General features: G+C 27.0%; 2 protein-coding genes and 1 long non-coding RNA gene across 7 annotated transcripts; 1 reads left to right on the top strand and 2 right to left on the bottom strand.

Annotated features, from left to right (window-relative positions):
- Positions 1-857: 857 nt before the first annotated feature.
- LOC135927639 (uncharacterized) lies at positions 858-7,311 on the top strand. 5 transcript variants are annotated; one of them, XM_065463761.1, is made up of 17 exons: positions 858-975; positions 1,018-1,102; positions 2,554-2,638; positions 2,682-2,939; positions 3,248-3,331; positions 3,437-3,520; positions 3,677-3,763; positions 3,873-3,956; positions 4,113-4,199; positions 4,309-4,392; positions 4,549-4,635; positions 4,745-4,831; positions 4,876-5,126; positions 5,188-6,288; positions 6,328-6,617; positions 6,661-7,157; positions 7,200-7,311. In XM_065463761.1, exons 4-16 carry the CDS (start codon positions 2,682-2,684, stop codon positions 6,813-6,815), a joined length of 2,739 nt encoding a protein of 912 aa, XP_065319833.1. In that variant the 5' UTR covers positions 858-975; positions 1,018-1,102; positions 2,554-2,638; the 3' UTR covers positions 6,816-7,157; positions 7,200-7,311. The 5 variants fall into 5 exon arrangements, with proteins under 5 accessions (XP_065319833.1, XP_065319832.1, XP_065319831.1 ...); XM_065463760.1 differs by having other exon boundaries at positions 1,522-2,638; XM_065463759.1 differs by having other exon boundaries at positions 1,149-2,634.
- A 4,285-nt stretch (positions 7,312-11,596) lies between these two features.
- LOC135926881 (uncharacterized) lies at positions 11,597-12,010 on the bottom strand. The gene has a single exon (XM_065462815.1). It carries the CDS (start codon positions 12,008-12,010, stop codon positions 11,597-11,599), a length of 414 nt encoding a protein of 137 aa, XP_065318887.1.
- Positions 12,011-19,227: 7,217 nt separating this feature from the next.
- Positions 19,228-20,603, bottom strand: LOC135927184 (uncharacterized). The gene is made up of 4 exons (XR_010571978.1): positions 20,507-20,603; positions 20,397-20,467; positions 20,213-20,351; positions 19,228-20,149 (listed from the first exon to the last, which is right to left on the bottom strand). It is a non-coding gene; the product is annotated as an uncharacterized LOC135927184 (long non-coding RNA).
- Positions 20,604-22,468: the final 1,865 nt, after the last annotated feature.

Below are 22,468 nucleotides of genomic sequence, written 5' to 3'. Positions count from 1 at the left end.
TATTACTAGAACCAAAGATTTTTGAACATCTTTCTAAATCAAAAACAATAAACACGGATTAAAACAAACTAGTTTAATTTTCTATATATTTTGTTGACCTAACAAATCGACCCAGTAAGCCAACCCAGCAGATCGACCCAGCAGGCCAACCCAGCCAATCGACCCGCAAGTCGACCCAGTAGGCAGGCCCAGTAAACTACCCGGATCGGGTCAACAGGCCCAATGGGTCGGGCTGGGTCGTAGTCGATTTTTCGACCCTGGCTCAGGGTTGGGCCATTTTTTACGACTTCGACTCGGGTTCTTGGTCGAAAAAAACCAACCACGAGTCTAGGTCTTGGGGGTCAGAAATATTTTTATCAACACAAAATATCGATATGGGCATCAAATAATAGCTAATTTTAATATTTTTACTGAAAGTCTTCATTCTTGGTCTTAATGGGTATTAGAGGTCTGCATTGGGCGAGGTTTCGGCCCGCCCGCCTACGTCCGCCCACTAAGTGGGCTGGCGGATGGGTGGGTAAAATATTTTTCGAGAATGGGCAGGCGGGCTGGTTAAAAAATTTGAAACTATGGGCTGGCTGGGCGGGCGGGTTAAGAAATTTAAACAATGGACAGGCGGGTTAAGGAAATTTAAAATTTTTGTTCAAAAACAGTGTCTACATGGCCGGGGGGTAGGAGACAAATGCCTCCAAAAAATATTGGCATTTTGGGGGGTAGGTATTAATTTTGGGGGGTAGATATTGATTTTTGGGGGGTAGGCATTTGTTTTTGGGGGGTAGGTATTGATTTTTGGAGGGTAATTTTTGACTTGTATTATGATATTTTTAAATCCAATAATCGATATGATTATCGTTGATTTTCTGAAAAATGTCAATTAAAGAAAAGATATCTGTCAATTTATAAATATTATACACTATATTTATTTTTTTAAATTTTTAGAAAATTCATTTACATAATGGGATTTAGATTTTCACAGTATCAATTTTAAATTATCAATATATATTTTTTTATAATAAGGACCTTTTGAATAAAGAATCCCTTTTATGATAAGATAATCCTACTCAATTAACAATATAAAGAAACATTTTTGGATTTTAAAAAGGTAATTTTTTAAGCATATAATTGCATTTTCCTTAATTTGATGATAGATAAATAAATATAATAAAGAATGAAGCTATTTTTATTTAATCTTAATATGTATACTTAATAAGTTATCTGGGTTTTGAACCATGGCAATTATTTTTGCTAATAATTTTTTAAATAATCATTTTCAATGGGGTAAATATTACCACATTTTTGTGAGGCAATCAGGTTGGACCCATAATTGATTTCTATTTATGATAAATGATTCTTTGAGGTAAGTGTAAATTATATACAAAATTATAAGTGAGAGGTGAAAACCATTGTGTGATAAAAAATTTGTTAAAAGAATTGATAAATTTTTTATTTCATTATTAGATAAATTTTATATAACATCAAATTTTCCATAATATATTTGGCCTTTTTTCTAAATATTTATAGAAATCTTGGGAGAATGAACAGATAATCTATTCCTCTCATTTGATTATTGATTTAAGAAAAGATTTCAATTAAATGAATTGACAAAGTGATTCCATATACTGAAATATTGTTTATTTTTGTTAACAATAAATTAAATTTTTGGATATGGCTTGGGAATAATCTTTGAAACCTATGATGTGGTTTGGGTTTGGATTTCCATTAAACATGAACTGGGCCTGAAAATTATTTTTACTTATGACCTAGGCTGGATGAAGAAATCAATGCCAGTGAAGGTCTCTAATTTCAATGATTAAAATATATCATTTCTCAGACTTTATTTGAAGATAAATGAATGGGCAAATCACAAATATGCCTGTTTTCAATTATTTGCAAAATTTATTAGGATTGTTAATTTAAAGAAACTATGATTTCAAAGCATCATACATTTCTAAAAATTGTTGGACACTAAGAAATAAAGAAATCAATTGTGAAGTGTATAATGGAGGAAATATTGATCCATGATTGTTTTGGCATAAATAACAAAAAATATTATATTTTTTGTGACCATGCATTAAGCTTACATATAATATAATAGGAATCTTTTAAGAAAACATTATCAAAAATATAAGTTAATAGCTGATAGTCCATTATGAATGACTGGTAATCAGAATTTTCTTCTTTATTCAATGATGGGTGCATAATAAATTTCCTTTATATGATGATGATTGAATCAGTAAATTTTTCATTATTTTTATAAAATATGTTAATAGAGTGTATATTTATGAATTTTAATTTAAAAACAATAAGGGTCTAGAATATATTTTTTTGATTATAAATTACAAATACAAATGAATAAGAATTTATTTTAAAAGATTTTAATATATTTTTTAGATTAAAAATATAATACAAATGAATAAAAATTTATTGTGCACATATATTAAAATATCTAAATATATATTTCTTTAATATATTTTGTAAAACCACTGGAAAATTTTAAAATTACACCCTCATTTAAACAAATATAAATTTAATTTCTGAATCACACCTCATAAGATAGGAGAATTTTAAGATTCAGCCATCCACCGTCAAATAAAGGATAAAATTATGATTCTCCATCATTCTTGATGGCCATCAGTGAGTAAAAAAATATTATCTAAATATTTATTTCATTTTTATTCTAGATGCCAAGTAACAAAACAATATATAAAGTCAAATGTGACTATATTAATTGTAAAACTTCTAAAATAAGAAGTGACAAAATAAATAACCATTATAAACATAAACATCCTCATGTCAAGTTATCTGATATCAAATTTACAAAGATAGCTATCAAAAAGGATAATAATTGGGTATCCTTAAATAAAGATATTCCATTCAATATCACAAATGGGGTTGAAACCAAGTTACAAAAAAAATCAATAACATCTTACTTCCAAAAAGTAATTTTTTATATATATTATTTTAATTCATGACAATAAATATAAGTAAAAATAACCTTAAATTTTGTGAATTAGTAGAAACCAATTCTTCATCTATAATTTGAGCATAATACTTTTAATTTTTATTAAAGATAAGATTTTTAATATATAGGTACATTTTTATTATGCCCTTTATCAATTTTGAAGGAAATAAATTATAAGAATATTTAAATATTTCAACTTTTGTTAAAAAAAAATTTATATATTATAATTAAGAATAAAATAAGTCATTTGCCTAAAATTTTCACTACTCTTTATTTAATAATTAGCACAAATCTTTTATTGAAGATTCCCAAATTATATTATCTCATACAATGCCCAGTTCCAGTGATCTGCTGATTTTGAATAATGAGGTACTTAATTTAAATAAGATTTGTTTTATAATTTTGAAGGGAATAAATGTGGATATTCAGATATTTTCATGAACAAATTTTAATTAATCTTTATTTAATAATTAGCTCAAATCTTTTACTGAAGATTCCCAAATTATATTATCTCATACAATGCCCAGTTCCAGTGATCTGGTGATTTTGAATGATGAGGTACTTAATTTAAATAAGATTTGTTTGATAATTCTGAAGTGAATAAATTATGAAATATTTTCCACTTTTCTATATCTTAATTAAGAATAAAATTTTTATTAAAATTAAGATTTTCATAAGTAAACAAATTTTAACCACTCTTTATTTAATAATTAGCATGAATCTTTTATTGAAGATTCCCAAATTATATTATCTTCTCATACAATGCCCAGTTCCAGTGATCTGCTGATTTTGAATAATGAGGTACTTAATTTAAATAAGATTTCTTTTATAATTTTGAAGGGAATAAATGAGGATATTCAGATATTTTCATGAATAAACAAATTTTAATTATTCTTTATTTAATAAGTAGCACAAATCTTTTACTGAAGATTCCCAAATTATATTATCTCATACAATGCCCAGTTCCAGTGATCTGGTGATTTTGAATGATGAGGTACTTAATTTAAATAAGATTTGTTTGATAATTCTGAAGTGAATAAATTATGAAATATTTTCCACTTTTCTATATCTTAATTAAGAATAAAATTTTTATTAAAATTAAGATTTTCATAAGTAAACAAATTTTAACCACTCTTTATTTAATAATTAGCATGAATCTTTTATTGAAGATTCCCAAATTATATTATCTTCTCATACAATGCCCAGTTCCAGTGATCTGCTGATTTTGAATAATGAGGTACTTAATTTAAATAAGATTTCTTTTATAATTTTGAAGGGAATAAATGAGGATATTCAGATATTTTCATGAATAAACAAATTTTAATTATTCTTTATTTAATAAGTAGCACAAATCTTTTACTGAAGATTCCCAAATTATATTATCTCATACAATGCCCAGTTCCAGTGATCTGGTGATTTTGAATGATGAGGTACTTAATTTAAATAAGATTTGTTTGATAATTCTGAAGTGAATAAATTATGAAATATTTTCCACTTTTCTATATCTTAATTAAGAATAAAATTTTTATTAAAATTAAGATTTTCATAAGTAAACAAATTTTAACCACTCTTTATTTAATAATTAGCATGAATCTTTTATTGAAGATTCCCAAATTATATTATCTTCTCATACAATGCCCAGTTCCAGTGATCTGCTGATTTTGAATAATGAGGTACTTAATTTAAATAAGATTTCTTTTATAATTTTGAAGGGAATAAATGAGGATATTCAGATATTTTCATGAATAAACAAATTTTAATTATTCTTTATTTAATAATTAGCACAAATCTTTTACTGAAGATTCCCAAATTATATTATCTTCTCATACAATGCCCAGTTCCAGTGATCTGCTGATTTTGAATGATGAGGTATTTAATTTAAATAAAACTATACACTCTTTAATAATAATTAGCAAACACACAAAGTTATTGAAAATTCCCCAATTATATCTTTTTTTCATCCAATTATCAATCCCAATGCAAGCCAAAATATTTCAAACATTAAAGGCCCAAATATTATTCAATTATATAAAAAAAAGGAGCCTAATGACCCTTTTCATTTCATATTCTTTAGAATGACAAATATCTTGATTAATTTCATAATTTCCATAGGCCCATGTCAGCCATGTTCAAATATATTTCAATATCCTGTTACTCACAAAAGGTTTTTAAAAAATTTAATTTTTATTAATTTTTACGCATCCATTATTTCTACTTTTAAATAGGAGCATGAATATATCCTATTATAAAAAGGTTAATATTGATGGTTCCCTCAAACCAAGAAATTGGTTATCCTATAGCACCACTTTAGACAAAGTCTTTTGTCTTTATTGTCTTATGTTTGGTGGCCCTAAATCCAATACTTTTTGGACTCAACTTGGAGTAAATAATTGGAAAAATTTTAAGCGTGACTTAGAGAGACATGAGTCATCTTCTATTCATAAGGATTGTGAATACACCAACATGACTTGGCTTGCAAATAAGCGTATTCAAGATCATTTTCTATCAAATAGGCTTGATATAATAATGGAAAATCGTAATATAGTTCATAATATTATTGATGCCATTATATACCTTATAAAATGTAACATAGCCTTTTGGGGCACTAATTCGAATGAAGGTAATTTTATGTGCCTCATAAAATTAATGGCAAAAACGGTTCCAACTTTACGGGCATACATTGATAACAACGAAAAATTGAGGAGAAAAAAATCAGATAAAATTTCAAGACCTTATATAAATTTATTGTCATATGGCCATGTGAAAAAAATTATTGAAGTCATTAAGATAAAAATAATAAAATGTATTATTCAAAAAATTAAAGAGAATTGTGCCTATAGCATCATATTAGATGGAACATATGATGTGTCTAAAAAAGAATGCATTGCTTTACTTGTAAGATATATAGAAGATGATCCGCATCCACATCCTGTAGAAAGGATCATCCATGTTTTTACAACATCAGAAACCACCGGGGAAAATATAAAGAAACATGTTTTTTCTAAGTTCAAAGATCTTGGTCTTCCTCTTGATTATATGGTTGGGCAAAGTATGGATGGTGCAGGGAATATGAGAGGAGTATACAAAGGAATGCAGGCTTTAATATTGAAAGAGGCTCCAAAAGCCATATATATTTGGTGCCATGCACATAGGCTCAATTTAGTAGTTGCTCATGTTTGTGGATGCAAAATAGAAATGAAAAAGGTAATGGGAATATTGGATGAGTTATATAATTTCATGAATGGGGTAAGACGTCAAGGAGTGTTTGTTAAATATCAAATGACAAAGTCTAAAAAATCTCTTAAAAGAATAAAAAATACAACAAGGTAAATATAATATTTTTAATGTAACTTATCTTTTTTTAGAAATTGGTCATCATCTTATAAAGCTGTAGAAATTTTTTTAGATGTTTATGAACATATTATAGCATCATTAAATGAATTAAAAGATTCTAATGACCCAAGCACCTCTTCTATTGCCGATGGATTATTAACAAGAATTAAGGATGAAGATTTCATATTAAGTCTATTTATTTTGAAAGAAATATTGAAATGCACACATGAGGCTTGTATTGAAATGCAGGCAGTTGGTAATGATTTGGCTATGGTAACTAAATTAATACAACACACAAAAAATAAATTACAAAGACTAAGAGGTTAAAATTAGTTACGATTTCTATAAATAATTTTAAAATGTAGCTAATGGGGATAATATTTTTTTAAAATTGCATTCCTTATCTAACAGTTATTTGAAAAAGAATAATGTTACAACGGAATTGCATAATATAAAATCAATATTCAAATTTGATCAAACAGCATTCAATAATTATGTTAAACAAAAAAAAACAAGTTGAATAAAAAAAGATTTAAAATTATTATTTAGCATTATAGATATAAAAGGGAAATATTTTTCCCTGTGCTTGATACAATCATTAATGATTTAAATGAAAGATTTAATTATGATTGTTTAAATTTTTTATCTCAAATATCTCTTTTTACACCAGCTGGAATTATAGCCAATGATAGAATAGAAGGGTGGCAAATATCTCAAATTTGTCATACTTACCAATTAAATGCTCAAGATATTGCTCGTGAATATAATGATTTTCGATCTTTATATTTGGATTCACAAGCAATCATTTATTGCAAGGATCTTTTGAAAATAAAAAAGAATGATGGGTTATATATTGATGAAAGTAATTTATTGATATTTTATTTAAAATTATATATAATTAAAGGTATTGTAAACGATGAAACCGAGGAAGATATCAATAACGATAACATAATTAATACAAAAAAATGGATAAAATATTCATTTATACTACCATATCGTCTTTTAAATAAATTAAATTCTTATTCTAATTTATATTTATTATATAAATATTTATTGACTCTACCAACTACTTCTTGTTCAGCCGAAAGAGTGATGAGCAAAGTCAAAATAAATAAAACTAGAATGCGGAATAAAATTTCTGACCCCTTTTTAGAAAATTTACTTCTAATATCCAGCGAAATTGATGTTTTTGAAAGATTTAAAATAGACGACATTATAACGCGATTTGCATCTACGTCTAAAAGATTAACTAAATTATTAATAAAATAAGTTATATCTTTTTCACAGCTAATTATATACGCCTTTTTAATAATGTAAATTTAATTTAATAGTTTTTTATATCATTCTAGTCCGGTGCATAATATAATACTATATTCATTTTATTTAAATATTTTATAATAGTTATATTTACATAAATGTTTTTATAATTCCAGTGCAAAATATATTATATTCATTTTATTTTAATATTTTATATAAAACTTATATTTACATAGATGTTTTTATAATTCCAGTGCAACTATATTCATTTTTTTCTCATATTTTATATAAAAGTTATATTTACATAAAAAAATTTATATTTCCAGTGCAAAATATACTCTATTCATTTTATATTTTATATAATAGTTATATTTACATAAATGTTTTTATAATTCTTGTGCAAAATATACTATATTCTTTATTCTAATATTTTATATAAAAGTTATATTTACATAAAAATTTTTTTTATATAATAGTTATATCTATATGAATGTTTTTAATTAATATAAAGGCATTAGTATTTATAGAATCAAGCTATACCTCTTTAAAATTACTCATTTTGTTTTTTTTACTTAATATAAAGGTATTAGTAATTATAGAATCAAGCTATACCTCTTTAAAATTACTCATCTTATATTTTTTTACTAAATTTTTGATATTTTTTTATAGTAATGTAAATATGTTATCTCATTTAATACTATTATATTAATTTTTATGAAAATAAATTGATTATCAATCAAATTATGAAAAGATTGCACTACCTACTTAAATATAAGTTAATTGAAAACGGATAGTAACAATAGTTATCAGTTTGTAAATTTTTTTTTCCAAAGCAGGTCTGAATGTTTGTAAGGGTATAAATAGTGACTTAATATAAGATTTTCTTGATTAAGGCAAATATCGCGGCCGAAGGCCGCGAAATTTTTTTAGGGGGGTAGGGGTAGATTTGGGATGGGGGTTGCCTCCATCAAATTTTCTGCCATGTAGACGCTGTTCAAAAACAAACTAAAAATAATTGTTTTAATGATCTATAACAATATTTCTTTTTTTATTGTACCAATCGTATTTTTTTTAAGTGAAGAACATTTACCTAACTATATTATGTAATAAACACAACAATAAAACTTTTTTCTTAGAATAAATATATGTTTTTGTCTATTAAAAATTTCCTTTTATGGGAATGTAATAAAACTTTTCTAGTGCTTCTTCCGAACGCGGAATTAGCATTGCTGGAAGATTTTTAGAACAAAGAAGAACGTGTTTGGATCCAGAAAATATCGATTCATTATTATTTTTGCATTATAATTACATATAATATTAATTTTACATTTATATTTTTTTCAATATTCAATTTGATCAAATAAATTGTCCATAATTTACATTGATTATTTTTATACTTATATTAATTTTCTAAATTATAAACTTTTTGTATAGATGTAATGCTGAAATATTTTTATTAGATGCTTAAAAAAAATGAAAGAATGACCATAATTAAATTTTATAAGCGGGCTTGGGTTAAAATTTTTTTATAAATAATGGGCGTGCGGGTAAAAAATTTTAGACTAATGGGTGGATGGGCGGGCGGGTAAGGAATTTTAGACAAATGGGCGGGGCGGGCGGGTATATATTTTTTTGAAAACTATGGGCGGGCTGGGCGGGCGGGTTAAATTTTTTAAAACATTGGATGGGCGGGCGTTTGATCCAAAAATACCCCAATGCAGACCTCTGGAGGGTATGACTTGGTTTGGGAAGTGGTGGTGGGGGTGGGGGGGGGGGTATATATATTTCATAGATGCTTATAATATAAATAAATTAGAAGATGGTGTTGCTTCAATAAAAAATAAATTTCTAACCGTAATGAACTAAACCTTTATAATTAGTTGAACCGAACCAAACCTTTATAAATTTCTTCTCAAGAACCGTAACCAAAATGTAAACCATTATAATTTTTTACATACTGAACCGTAACCAAACTGAACCGTTCGGGTCCCTGCTTAAATGTTCAACGAGATTTGTTGCAATAATTCGGATTTTTTTATAAATATATTTATAAATATTTTTTAAAACAAAATAGTCTTAACCTCATCTCTTTTCATTCATTATATGCCTTAATATTTTACTATTTACTTTTTTTTAAACTATCTTTTTAAATCCCTTATTTTGGCCTTTTAATTATATGGTGCCAGTTGCAAAAGAGAAGAAAAAGTAATATATTTTAATATTTTTTTTTCATGGGGATTCGGAATTTTTTTTTATAGGGATTCGGAATATTTTTTAAATATTTTAAAAAAAATATTTAAAAAAAAAGATCCCGACGTGGGGATTCAAGATCTTTAATCCCCACGTTGGGATTCCGACTCCCACGTGATTCCATATCCCAATACGACATATATATAAGAAAACTTGTTAATTTAGCCAAAAATAGTATTGTGTAATAACTGTTTTAAGATCATTTTTTATCTAATTAATTAGTAATTCCTAAATTCTATTAAATTAAGTATATAAAGTAAAAACAATAAACTTTATATTGTTATGAAGATAAAGGCGATTTATTTGTATAAAAAAAGTATAATTTGAAAAGATCACGAATTTAAATTGCCCTCAAGGAAAATTAAAATTTATAATTTAGTAAATTAATTATTTTAAAAACTGTTTTCAATATTATTCATGACAGTTCGGTTAATTCTTTTTATATTTCTTTAAAACCTTTCGTTTACAATTCAGAAAATTAAAACAGTTCGTCCAGGTTTCGTGGTTCGACTCTGCTTCTATAGCTAGTTTATTAAAGATGATTTATGAATATATTTTTATCGTGAATCCACATTTGCATACCGTTTAGCTATCGATAATTTTTTTATAGCAGAACTTTTGCTGAGATCTTTTTTTCGATTTTGTACTTTTTCAGATTAAAATAGGACTAATCAAAAACACATAAAGTTAATTAGAAAATAGCATTTTATATTTAAAAATCAGCGCAAAAATGAATGTATGAAAATGATTTAATGCCATTAGGGAAATAATTTTTATATTATATTATATAAGTACTAAAATTTGACAATTAGCACTTAAATAAATTATTAATGTATTTGTTTGGTGCTTTATATAAAAATTGGGTGCTTTTATAAAAATAGGGTATTTTACAAAATTTGATAATTTTTAAGGGGGGGGGGGCATAAGCACCTACCCAACTACGCCCTTGGTTCACAATAAGTAGAACTAAAGACCTTCAATTTCTACCCCCTCCCCATAGGAAAATATTGGGCATGATCCTAAATATACATGTATAAATCTATAATATCTAATTCTATATTTGAGTTTTGAATAATGAAAAAGAATGGTTATATATAGTATTTTATATAAATATATATTTTTTTAAATACATTTGTTAGAATATGTCATATCAGTCAAAAAATATCTCTATCATTATTTACCTTTAAGGTCAATGAGTTAAATAGCATATTATAAATGTCCTAACAAACCCTTCAATAAAAGATTATGTATGATTATCCTCTTCTAACATTGTTTACATTTAAAATAAAAGATTACAATTTACATTATGCGTACAGCATATCATACATGTTCTAACAAACCAAATGAAAGATTGTGTATTAGCATTCTCTTCTAACATTATTTACCTCTAAAAAACAGACTACATTAGTTATACAGTATATCATATATGTCCTAACGAACCATGCAATGGAAGATTATAAATAATTACTATTCAAGAAAGTGTTATTAGTAAACAATTATCTTCCAGTTCAATGTAACAATATATATAATATTTCCATTTCTTATTTTACAAGGCTATTTACCATTATGATTTATTTACTCAAGATAATAATCAAAATAATATCACAAATCAATAGATATAATGAGTATACTAATTAAGTTTATTTGACTGGCAATCACCTCATGAAATATATTAATATATGATTGATTTGTATCTATGACATTTATAACATTGATAATATATATATATGACATTTATAACATTGATAATATAAATATAAATCTCATTTATAACATATCCCCACACATATGATCTTACAATTCCTTAATAAGCCGATTTGTAGGTTTCCTGGCTCTTTGTGATTTCCGCGTTTCTAGTTTTCTGTTATCTTCCACATTTTCTAAAATCTCAACTATATCCGACTCTTTATTTTTTATATTTTCCTCTTCTCTCTCTGACTCCATATTTTCTCCATTTTCTTTCCCTGGCCCAGACTTCTCCATTTCTTTAGCTACCTCCCTTTTTCGAAGTTGATCCGTATGCTTTCGTACCATTCTATCCTTGCTTTCTACCAAATAAGAATATCTGCCAGTTCTGGATTTTATAATTCCTTCTCTCCAACCTGAATTTATTTCATTATGCACCCATACCGGTTGTGCAATCTCAAATTCTCTCCTATGACTATGTTCATCATGCGCTACTTTTTGTCGTATATTCGATCGTTCCATTTCATAACTAACATTAGGACGTAACCAATTCAATCCCGTTTTTAAATTTCGCCCCAATAATAACCTAGCCGGTGAACGTCAGTTGATTGATGCTCACCCATTCTATATGCTAGCAAAACTTCTCCCATGGCTTCCTCGGGCTCCCTGATGTCTTTCCTAGTTGCAAAATATCGACTCTTGAGGGTTCGTATCGTTCTTTCCGCTAAACCGTTCGTTTTTGGATGGTACGGTGTTGTATGTATCAATTTAATATTTTTCTCGAAACAAAATTTTCGAAATTCTCCAGAAATAAATTGAGGTCCATTATCTGATACGATTTGTCTAGGTGTTCCAAACCGTGCGAACCATTTCCTTAAAACCCTGATCATTGTCGTGGACGTGGTCTCTCTCATTAACTCAACCTCAGCCCATTTAGTATGTGCATCAACTCCAACTAACCATGAATACGAATCAATAGGCCCCGCGAAATCCAAATGAATTCGTTCCCATGGTATATTAGATATGTTCCACGAATATAAAGGAACCTCCATAATATTCGACCGATTACTTTGACAAGGCATACATTGACGAACATATTGTTCAATATCTTTATCGCAATTCGGCCACCAGCAATACATTCTAAAAATTGATTTCATAGCATTTATTCCTGGATGCCCTCTGTGTATAATCGTTAAAATTGATTTCCTCAAAATGGTTGGAATTACCAACCTCCCATTCCATTCAATAACATCATGATCTACTGACAATTTCTCTCTACGATTATAAAAACTAACTAACTCTGTATTTTTTTTCGCTTCAAAATCCACCCATCCATGCTCAATGTTTTTTAACTACTTTTTTAAACAAGCTATCATTCCTTGTTTCCTTTTGGAGTTCAACTTGACTAATATTTATATCGTGCAAATTTATAGCTCTAATTTTTAACGCGTTTTTTTGATCATTATTTGATTTTAGGCCATCTATTGGCAGTCTAGATAATGTATCAGCTACTTTATTATCTTTTCCAGGAACATATTCAATATCAAAATCATATGCGGACATTTTCCAAGCCCAGCGCGTTAATCGACTATTGGATATTTTTGGTAGTTCCCGTTTATCACCAAATAATTTTTCCAAAGGTTTGTGATCTGTTCGTAATAAAAATTTTCGACCAAAAATGAATGTATGATTTCCATACCAAACAAAAGTGCTCGTGCCTCTTTTTCTATTGGTGCATAATTTTTCTCTGACTCTAGAAGTGTTCGCGAGGCAAATGCGATTGGTCTGCTAATATCTTTTTTCACTAAATGACATAACACAGCTCCAAAACCAGTGTTGGAAGCGTCACATTCCAATATAATTGGCAAGTTTGGCGAATATGGAATTAGCGTTTTATTTGTTGACAAAAGCTGTTTTATTTTATCAAATACCTCTTGTTCCTTGTCCGACCAACCCCAGCAAAATTTAATGCTTGTTAATTTATGCCGAGGAGCGGCAATTCCATGTAGATGTGGCAAAAATCTCTCGTGATAATTCACAAGTCCTAAAAAAGATCGTAATTGGTGTATATTATTAGGAGTTGGTATCTTTCGAATAGCATCTATTTTTTCTTTCGCTGGATGTATTCCATATTTGTCTATTACGAAACCCAAAAAAGAAACTGATTCATTTAAAAAACGTATTTTGGCCCATTTTGCCATCATACCCACCTGTTTTAGTTTCATTAGTACTTTTTTTACGTTATTCAAATGTTCTACATCATTTTTCCCCGTTATGATAATATCGTCAAGATATACTCCAGTCATTTGGCAGTCTTGTAATAAATTGTCCATATATCTTTGAAATATGGTCGGCGCACTAGAAAGACCGAAAGGCATACATTGATATTGGAAATAACCAATGTGGGTCGATATGGTTAAGTATTCTTTTGAACTTTCTTTTATTGGTAATTGTAAATATGCATCTTTCAAATCTATTACCGTAAATTTCAATCCATCTTTTAATTTGGTTAAAAGATCATCCACCGTTGGTATAATGTTATAATCGTACAAAATATATGGGTTTAATGTCACCTTAAAATCCGCACAAATCCTGATTTCTCCATTTGTTTTTCGTACGTTTACCGTTGGAGTGGCCCATGTCAATCGTTTTTGTGTTGGATCAATCGCCTTCAATATTCCTGATTTAACCAATCTATCGAGTTCCATTTCAATTGGTTTTCGTAATGGAAAAGGTACTCTACGAGCTGGCCATGATTTCGGCCTTGCTGCTTCACTCAAATGTATGCTAACTTCTATATCATTCACCCGCCCAGGCATGTCATCAAAAACACTTATAAATTCTGTTGTCATGCCAGCAATTTGTTTATTGGTTGTCATAACCTCTTTATTTGTGATACGTATAGTCACTTGTCGTGGAATAAACATATTAAATGCCAGTATCCATGGTAGTCCAAATAATGGAATGTCATTTGAACTGGTCACCACAATCGGTAGTGATCTGCTTATCTTTCCAAGGCGAACCCTCACCATAGTTTCACCCAGCACATCTAGCGGTTGGTTACCATATACTGATAAAGGTTTGGTTGGTCCAAGTTTGGGTCGGCCAATTTCATCCCAATATTGTTTCCCAATCACCGATACCTGTGCCCCCGTATCATAGTCAAATTCTCTAGGTACTCCATTTATCCAAACCAATATCTGTGCACTATTTCTACCAATTTGGGAAATATTATTAATTGAATCTGATGAATCATTGTCATCTATATGCATAGCATGTAACTTCTGTCCCTTACAATATTTAGCATAATGCCCTACCTTTTGGCAATTATAACATTTGACCCTTGATGCAAAACATTGAAAAGGGGGATGAGTTCTTCCACATTTTGAGCATTTATTAAACTTATACATATCATTATTGTTAAATTTATTGTTATCTCTAAACTTAAAATTATTATTATTGTAATAACTAAAATTACCCTTTTCTTTGTTATTATTATTATATGAGTACTTTTGATTTGAAAAATTTTCTTGATTATTCTCTATCTGCTCCTTAGGTTTATTGACTTTTTTACCATCATATTTGTCACTTCATCCTCAGCCCTTTCCATTGCCAAAGCCATATTTAAAACCTGTTGAAAACTCACCATTTCTCCTAAGTCATTTATTCCATCTAGAAATCTAGTGCGAATATCTTTCTCCAATGCACTCATTTTGATTCCTGCCACCATCTGATCCCTCAATCTCTCATCTAGGTCAGATTCAAATTTACATTCTTGAGCCAATTTTAAGTCGAGCTGCAAACTCCGCAACTGATTCACCAACCCCTCTTTCTATCCGAATAAATTTAATTCTCGAGCTAAATAATGTTGAAATAGGCTTAAAAACTTTCTTCAACTTCAATAATCTCTTCATAATTAAGATCTTTCAATATTTTTGGATAAACAAAGGACCTCATCTCTGCTAAATTACTAATACCCATATACGCAAATAATATTATTTTTTTGGTTTCATTATTTATTAATATACCTCTTATCTCCAACATATCATCAATATATTCAATGTAATCAGCAAAGTTGTTTTGATTATCGAAATTATCGAATTTGATCATAATGTTATCATTTTTTTCTTCTTTATTCATAATTACTTTATTTTTGTTTTCTTTGTTCATAATAAATCACCGACAACGTCGCCAATATACTAATTAAGTTTATTTGACTGGCAATCACCTCATGAAATATATTAATATATGATTGATTTGTATCTATGACATTTATGGCATTGATAATATATATATGACATTTATAACGATAATATAAATATAAATCTCATTTATAACAATGAGTACAATGGAATTATTGAAATAATTTTTATATTTTATACCAAATAGTACCCATAATCAATGTATTTACAAAATTTTGCCTTTAATACCAGAAACTTTGTCTTTTGCTGTCTCAAAAATGACAACAATCTAATAATTTAGACCTTCTCCTTTTGCCATTTTATATATCATTCATATCAGCCTAAATAATATGTTTCAAATATATTATAGCCATTGTTATATTTATGTGTTTATTCCATTTTTTATAATTACGCGTTAATTTAATTAATCGAGTTTACGACGATTGTAATTTAATATTTAGACATTATTGAATATTTAGTTTTAGGAATATATTATATGATGAACTTTAATTTACTTTCAATTTTTTTTTGCATAATAAAAATTTATATAAATACACAAAAAATTTAGAATAATTTAGTAAATTTTTAGTGTAAATTGTTGGAATCTCGTGAATAAAATCTTTTTGGTGCAAATTGTTGAAATCTCTCGTGAATAAAGTCATATAATAAGCTCGGTATGCCTTAGAGCTTTTAGTTGGTCTCCCTTAAATCCTTCGATAAATATATTACAATTATACAGAATTGTAACAGCCATGATTTCATTAAGTGTTTGTGTAGCTTACTTAATTCGATAGTTAAATTTCGTCATAGTTAAGTCAGTATAAATAATACTATATATTTAACTTATTTTTTATAGCTAAGTTTTATGTTTTAATTTAATATTATTAACTCGCTTCAAACTTACTATGAACCCAATGACATAATGTCATTGGTATGGACCATATTGAACGCCATTTTAGCTTATTTGCCTTTGTGGTATTTTTTAATTTTCGAAAAAGTGGGCCCAAATTATTCTTCATTGGTTAATATTTTACAAAATTTTTAATTTTGTAATATGAATTCAAAACTCGTTAATAATAGTACCTTAAAAAAACATGTTATTCAACTTTATAAAAACTTGTATTATATGGGAAAAGATTATCCAAAAGGATCACAATTCTTTAGGAAAAAGTTAAAAGAGGCATTTATGAAAAATAAAGACATCAAAGATCCTTTGGAAATTCATAAATTAATTGATAGAGGAAATTATGTGATAAAAGAATTAGAAGCATTATATATGATTAAAAAATATAGATCTTTAAAACATTTATATTATGAAAATGCTTAATTTCATGATTTAAATATTAAAATTCCATTAAATATGATAAAATCAGATAATTATATTATGATGTGAATTAAATATAGTTATTTCAAGTTTACATGTTTTATAAATATAATTAAAAATGCATTATTTACTGATGCATAATTTAAGTGATCTTATAAAGATGATATATTTATAAAGTTAAATTAACTTATAAAATATTCATATAAAATTTAGTAATATCTTTTGGTTAGTGCATTGTACTTATAAATATACCTACAAAATACAATATTCATATTTTCAATTATTTATTTATTATGAATAATAAAAAAATTATTCAATTTGATTCATCAAATATTTTAATTGAAAATTATTGTGGAGCAGTTCATAGTTATGTTAGATACTTACAATACATTTAAAAAAATTTATAAGTATAACATTAATATTGTGGATCAGCAAAATTCAAGTTAAATTAAATGTTGTGTCATCAAAAAGTTTACAATAAATTTGAGAAAATTAAAATGCTAGCCTTCAGTAAATTTAATTAAAATTTAATCCTACAATAAATTTATGAAAATTAAAATACCAAAATGTTAGTTTAAAATAAAAATTTGAAATACTAGATAAAAATATTATATGGTCTTGTTCTGATTCATATTCAATATTATTATTTTCTTTCCTATTTTTTAATAATTTTCCTGTTTCAAGATCTTCAATAGATTTCTGTTTTTAGGGCATGACTAAAATACGCGTCCCCGGTCAAACGGGTTTAATTTATATAATATTAATAAAAAATCTTATTTAGCTTTATAAGATGAGTTAAAAAATGTTTTTTATGATTTTTTAAAAAAATGATAACTTAGTAAAATTTTTAAAAAATTATTTTTTTACATGAGAAAACTACGCGTCCACGGTCAAGATACAATTTTTTTTAAAAAATAAAAGCAGATTCATATTTAGCTCATTAAATGAATATAGAAAATGTTTTTTATGATTTAAAAAAAAAATGATAACTTAGTAAAATTTTTAAAAAATTATTTTATTTAAAAAAAAAAAAAATGTATCTTGACCGGGGACGCGTAGTTTAGTCAAAAAAAATTATAAATATCATTTTCGGAATCTCCTTGAAAAACTATACACGATTCTATATTTATTTTTATAAAAATAATCTATCTTGACTGGGGATGCGTATTTTAGTCAAAAAATGAAAAAAAAGTGTTTTTTCAAAATTTTACTAAGTTGCTACTTTTTTTAAAATAAAAAAAAACATTTTCTGTATCCATTTAATGAGCTAAATAGAATCTGTTTTTATTTTTAAAAAAAAATGTATCTTGACCGGGGACGCCTAGTTTTTCATTTAAAAAAATAATTTTTTAAAAATTTTACTAAGTTATCATTTTTTTTAAATCATAAAAAACATTTTCTATATTCATTTAATGATCTAAATATGAATCTGCTTTTATTTTTTTAAAAAAATTGTATCTTGACCGGGGACGCATAGTTTTTTCATGTAAAAAATAATTTTTTAAAAATTTTACAAGTTATTAATTTTTTTAAATCATAAAAAACATTTTTTAACTCATCTTATAAAGCTAAATAAGATTTTTTATTAATATTATATAAATTAAACCCGTTTGACTGGGGACCCGTAAGGACGCGTAGTTTCCGGGGATGCGTATTTTAGTCATGCCCTAAGAATATTAACACAAATCGACCAATTTCTAGGAATTGTTAGTAAAATGCCACTTCTCTTACTAGAACTGTTAGAAAAACCCATTCTACTAACTTGAGGTTAAAATCTGATTGTTTGTTATAGAAGTTACTGCTTTCTACATAATTTTCTATTAAACATGCTTTTACTTCTGAAATTTATGATATCACTTGAAATATTTTGATCATCACCTTGTAAAATGCCTAATTCATGACTAATAAGATTTACCTCTTGGGGATCAATAAATATGCAGCATTGTGATCACATATATTTATATCTTTTTATCAAACATATATTTGTATTTTTTTAAATATTTGGCCAGGTCAAATACTCCTTCATTGACTAACTTGCCAACCCTGACTAAAACTATCTATTGCATATAATCATAATCATTATTTTTCAAATAAAACTTATTCATGGATAATTTTCTGATATTTTAAAATGAATAAATTAATCGTAAATGAGGGGAAGGTTTTTATTCTAATTTATATTCTAAAAAATAAATCTTTATACATTCATAGTTTTTTTAGTAGAGTATTGATCATTTAAGTATTTTTTTAAATATATGAAGAGAGTACTATTATCATTAAAATCTTGCAATTCATAATGTATGGGGAGTAGATAAAGATTTTTGAGGTGGTTTGCCTAATGAATATTCTATCATATAGATGCTGACTCCAAGCAAGATTGTGAAATTTGGAATACATTTCTAGTTTAATCAGAATATTTCAAAATTTAAAATCACCCTTAGTGAATGATTGTTTTATAGCTACATATTTTGATTGCCATTTTGAACCAAGTCGATAAAAATTAGAATCAGGTGTCATATGATGTAAAGCCCCACTCCCTAAAAATTGGTAAAAGGTAAGGTAATATAATTATCTAAGCATTTTTTAGAACCTTACATTATTTATTTTTTTAATATTTGATATGAAATTATAAAAAAGTAAAATTTAGTCAAACCAATAAAAAGGATTTCCTCAATATATTTGAAATTAAAAAATATTTTCTTTTACGCTTAAACATTAAATTAAACATATGTAATGATGCAAGAATTTAAAGTAAATTACTAGTATGTTTTGAAAGCAAAATTTTATTTATATGAAAATATAAATTGAATATAAGGGACTGAAATATAATTAATTAACACTGCCATCGTTTTTATTTGTATGTTTTGGATATTGAATAATTAAAAGTTGCCGAATATGAGGTGGTAATGAATTGAGTTTATTGATGTTCATGCTTTTATTATTATTTATTATTATTTGAGATATATTTTTAGAGTGTGCATTATCAATTTTGATATTTTGAATAGGGCTTGAAAAATTATTATTACAACTTGATATAGAAGAATTTAAAATTGTTGCAAAATTTGGTTGTGCTACTATTTTATTTTTTAAAATTAAATCACTAGGCATCAATGTAAGATTTTCTTCAGAAAGGGTTATCTTACCTTTTTGTAAAATGCTCTTAAAAATAAAATATATATTAATAATAAAATAATATATATAATAATAAAATATATTTTATACTGATTTATTTGACAATTCATCAGTCATTAATTGTTTATTTAACAAATAGATGCTAGATTGAAAATTGTCTTTTAAGTTAATAGAATTTGAAATATTTCTATATGGATCATTGTATTGGTCAAGTTTTTGCATGAATAATCTAAATTTACAGATAATTAATGTGTTGCATTATAATATAATTAACTCTTTTTTAGATTGAAGAGATTTTAAAACAGCATTCATGTTTGAAATTTTTATAATCAAATCTTTATTATACTATCGGAAAAGTGCTTAAGAATAAAATAGGTTATTTACTTTCAGAACTTCACTATATTCATTTAAAAGTAGGGTATATTTCTTATAATAAGAGTCCTTCTGCATTGTATCATATCATCTGGTAATATTAAATTGCTAAATTCACACGTTTGTAAGTGACAGACATTAATAATGACATGTTTCACAATCATAACTTCTTTTTTTTTTACTTTTTTTTTTGTTAACATTATTTGATTTTTATGCAATAGTTATAAACTATTTAACAATTTTTTTTTAACAGAAATTTTTTGCTTAGCTCATAGGTTGACAGGACCATCCCTATGGCTTAGCCTAGTTAGGCTTGGAGGCAAAAAAGGGTATCGATATATATAATTTACATAGTTTTAAATTAATTTGTATATAAAATTGAGACTTGAATGGCATTGGATCTTATCATTTAGGTTTGCTTAAGAAAGTTTTTTTTTAAATTTATAGATTTCTCATAAATAATTCGGATTGACAATTATGCAAACTTCGATATTCGACAAATAGAAGTCCGCACTTTTTTGATTTCTATGAGCAAAATTTTCATGCTTAAATAATATCATTTAGGTTAAAATCTTAATCCGGCCATTAAATCTGGCTTTTAAACAAATCTATTCTTCATTTAAAAGTTTTTTGTTTTTTTTTCCTTTAAAGCTTTCACCTCTTGTGGTGGTAAGCTCCTTCACTTATCTATTATATTATGACTCAGGCTATCTATTTTTATCTTTGTATTTCTGATCGATTTCATTTGTATCGATCACCGGTGTATCACTATCGAGGCCAAAGTATCTTGATCTCCCCCACCGGTGTATCAAATTAATATCGACCAGATATCCCACCTGAGTATTCCTCACACTGAATTATCAAATCGACAGATATCCCAATCCTGATCTCCCACTGGTATCAATCCCGATGGATCTCCCACCAAAGTATCGTTATCAAGTTCATTGTAACTTGGTAGACATCCCCCGAAATCACCATCATCCTAGCGCTGGCCAAGAAATCCTCATCATCTGACACACGGTTCAGCTGGCCGTCTTTTTTGGTTTATTGGACAAGTATCCTAGCACCCGGCTGTCCAAGCCTGTCGGTGACCGGGGTGGCATTTCTCAGCTCAGAAATTTATCATATCTAAAGCCATACATCATTGAAGAAAAACCCGAAATTTTTTAGCTCCTTACCAGGATTGAACCTGCGTCCACTGCGTCCTTCTGTTTCCAAGCATATAAGTATTTAGGTAATAAATTAAAAGTATAGCTTGCTAGTATTTTTTTATTTAGGGTTGCTCAAATTTAAATTAATTTCCTCCGCCCCCTCTTGAGACCAAGCTAAATAAAAGATAATACTCCATTATCCTTTTATTTAAGAGACAAAATTAGTTTGTATAATAAAAAATTTTTAGAAGATAATATTACCATCTTTAGATAATATGGCAGATGTAATATAACTTTTTTAGTTTCTATTGTTCCTAAATAGTGTTGTATTATAAAAATAGATGGCGGCAACCGACTTAACTTATCCAAAATATACAAATTCAAATATAAATAAAAATTTTTAAATTATTTGTTAGAAGAATTTCATGTGATCGCAAAGCTTTTTAATTGAGAAATTACCAATTACGTAAAATCTTATATGGGCTAGCACTGGATTATTATCTACGAAGTTAAGTGATTAGAACCGCAAAATAATTATTTGCACATTATATAATACTAAACATTATATAATTTTTAATGATGCAAGCATTTTATCAAATAAAAGATACTTAATTTGAAGTAAGTTTTTATTTTTCATATTGGCTTTTTTCTTGATTTTTTATCTTGATTTTTTTTCCATAGAGATATTTTTTCCGTGGTTCCTGTAAACCTTCTTTCAAGAAACCCATGCAAAATAAGAGAGAAAATATTGTTTAACCGATACGATATTTAAAACCAATATCAAAATTAATACAATATCAATTATATTGGTATTGCAAGTAGA

This window comes from Gordionus sp. m RMFG-2023, chromosome 3, assembly GCF_954871325.1.
Source record: "Gordionus sp. m RMFG-2023 chromosome 3, tfGorSpeb1-WG-v2, whole genome shotgun sequence".
In the NCBI taxonomy this organism is placed as follows: Eukaryota; Metazoa; Nematomorpha; class Gordioida; order Chordodea; family Parachordodidae; genus Gordionus; species Gordionus sp. m RMFG-2023.
This window is presented reverse-complemented; position numbering and strand designations above follow the sequence as displayed.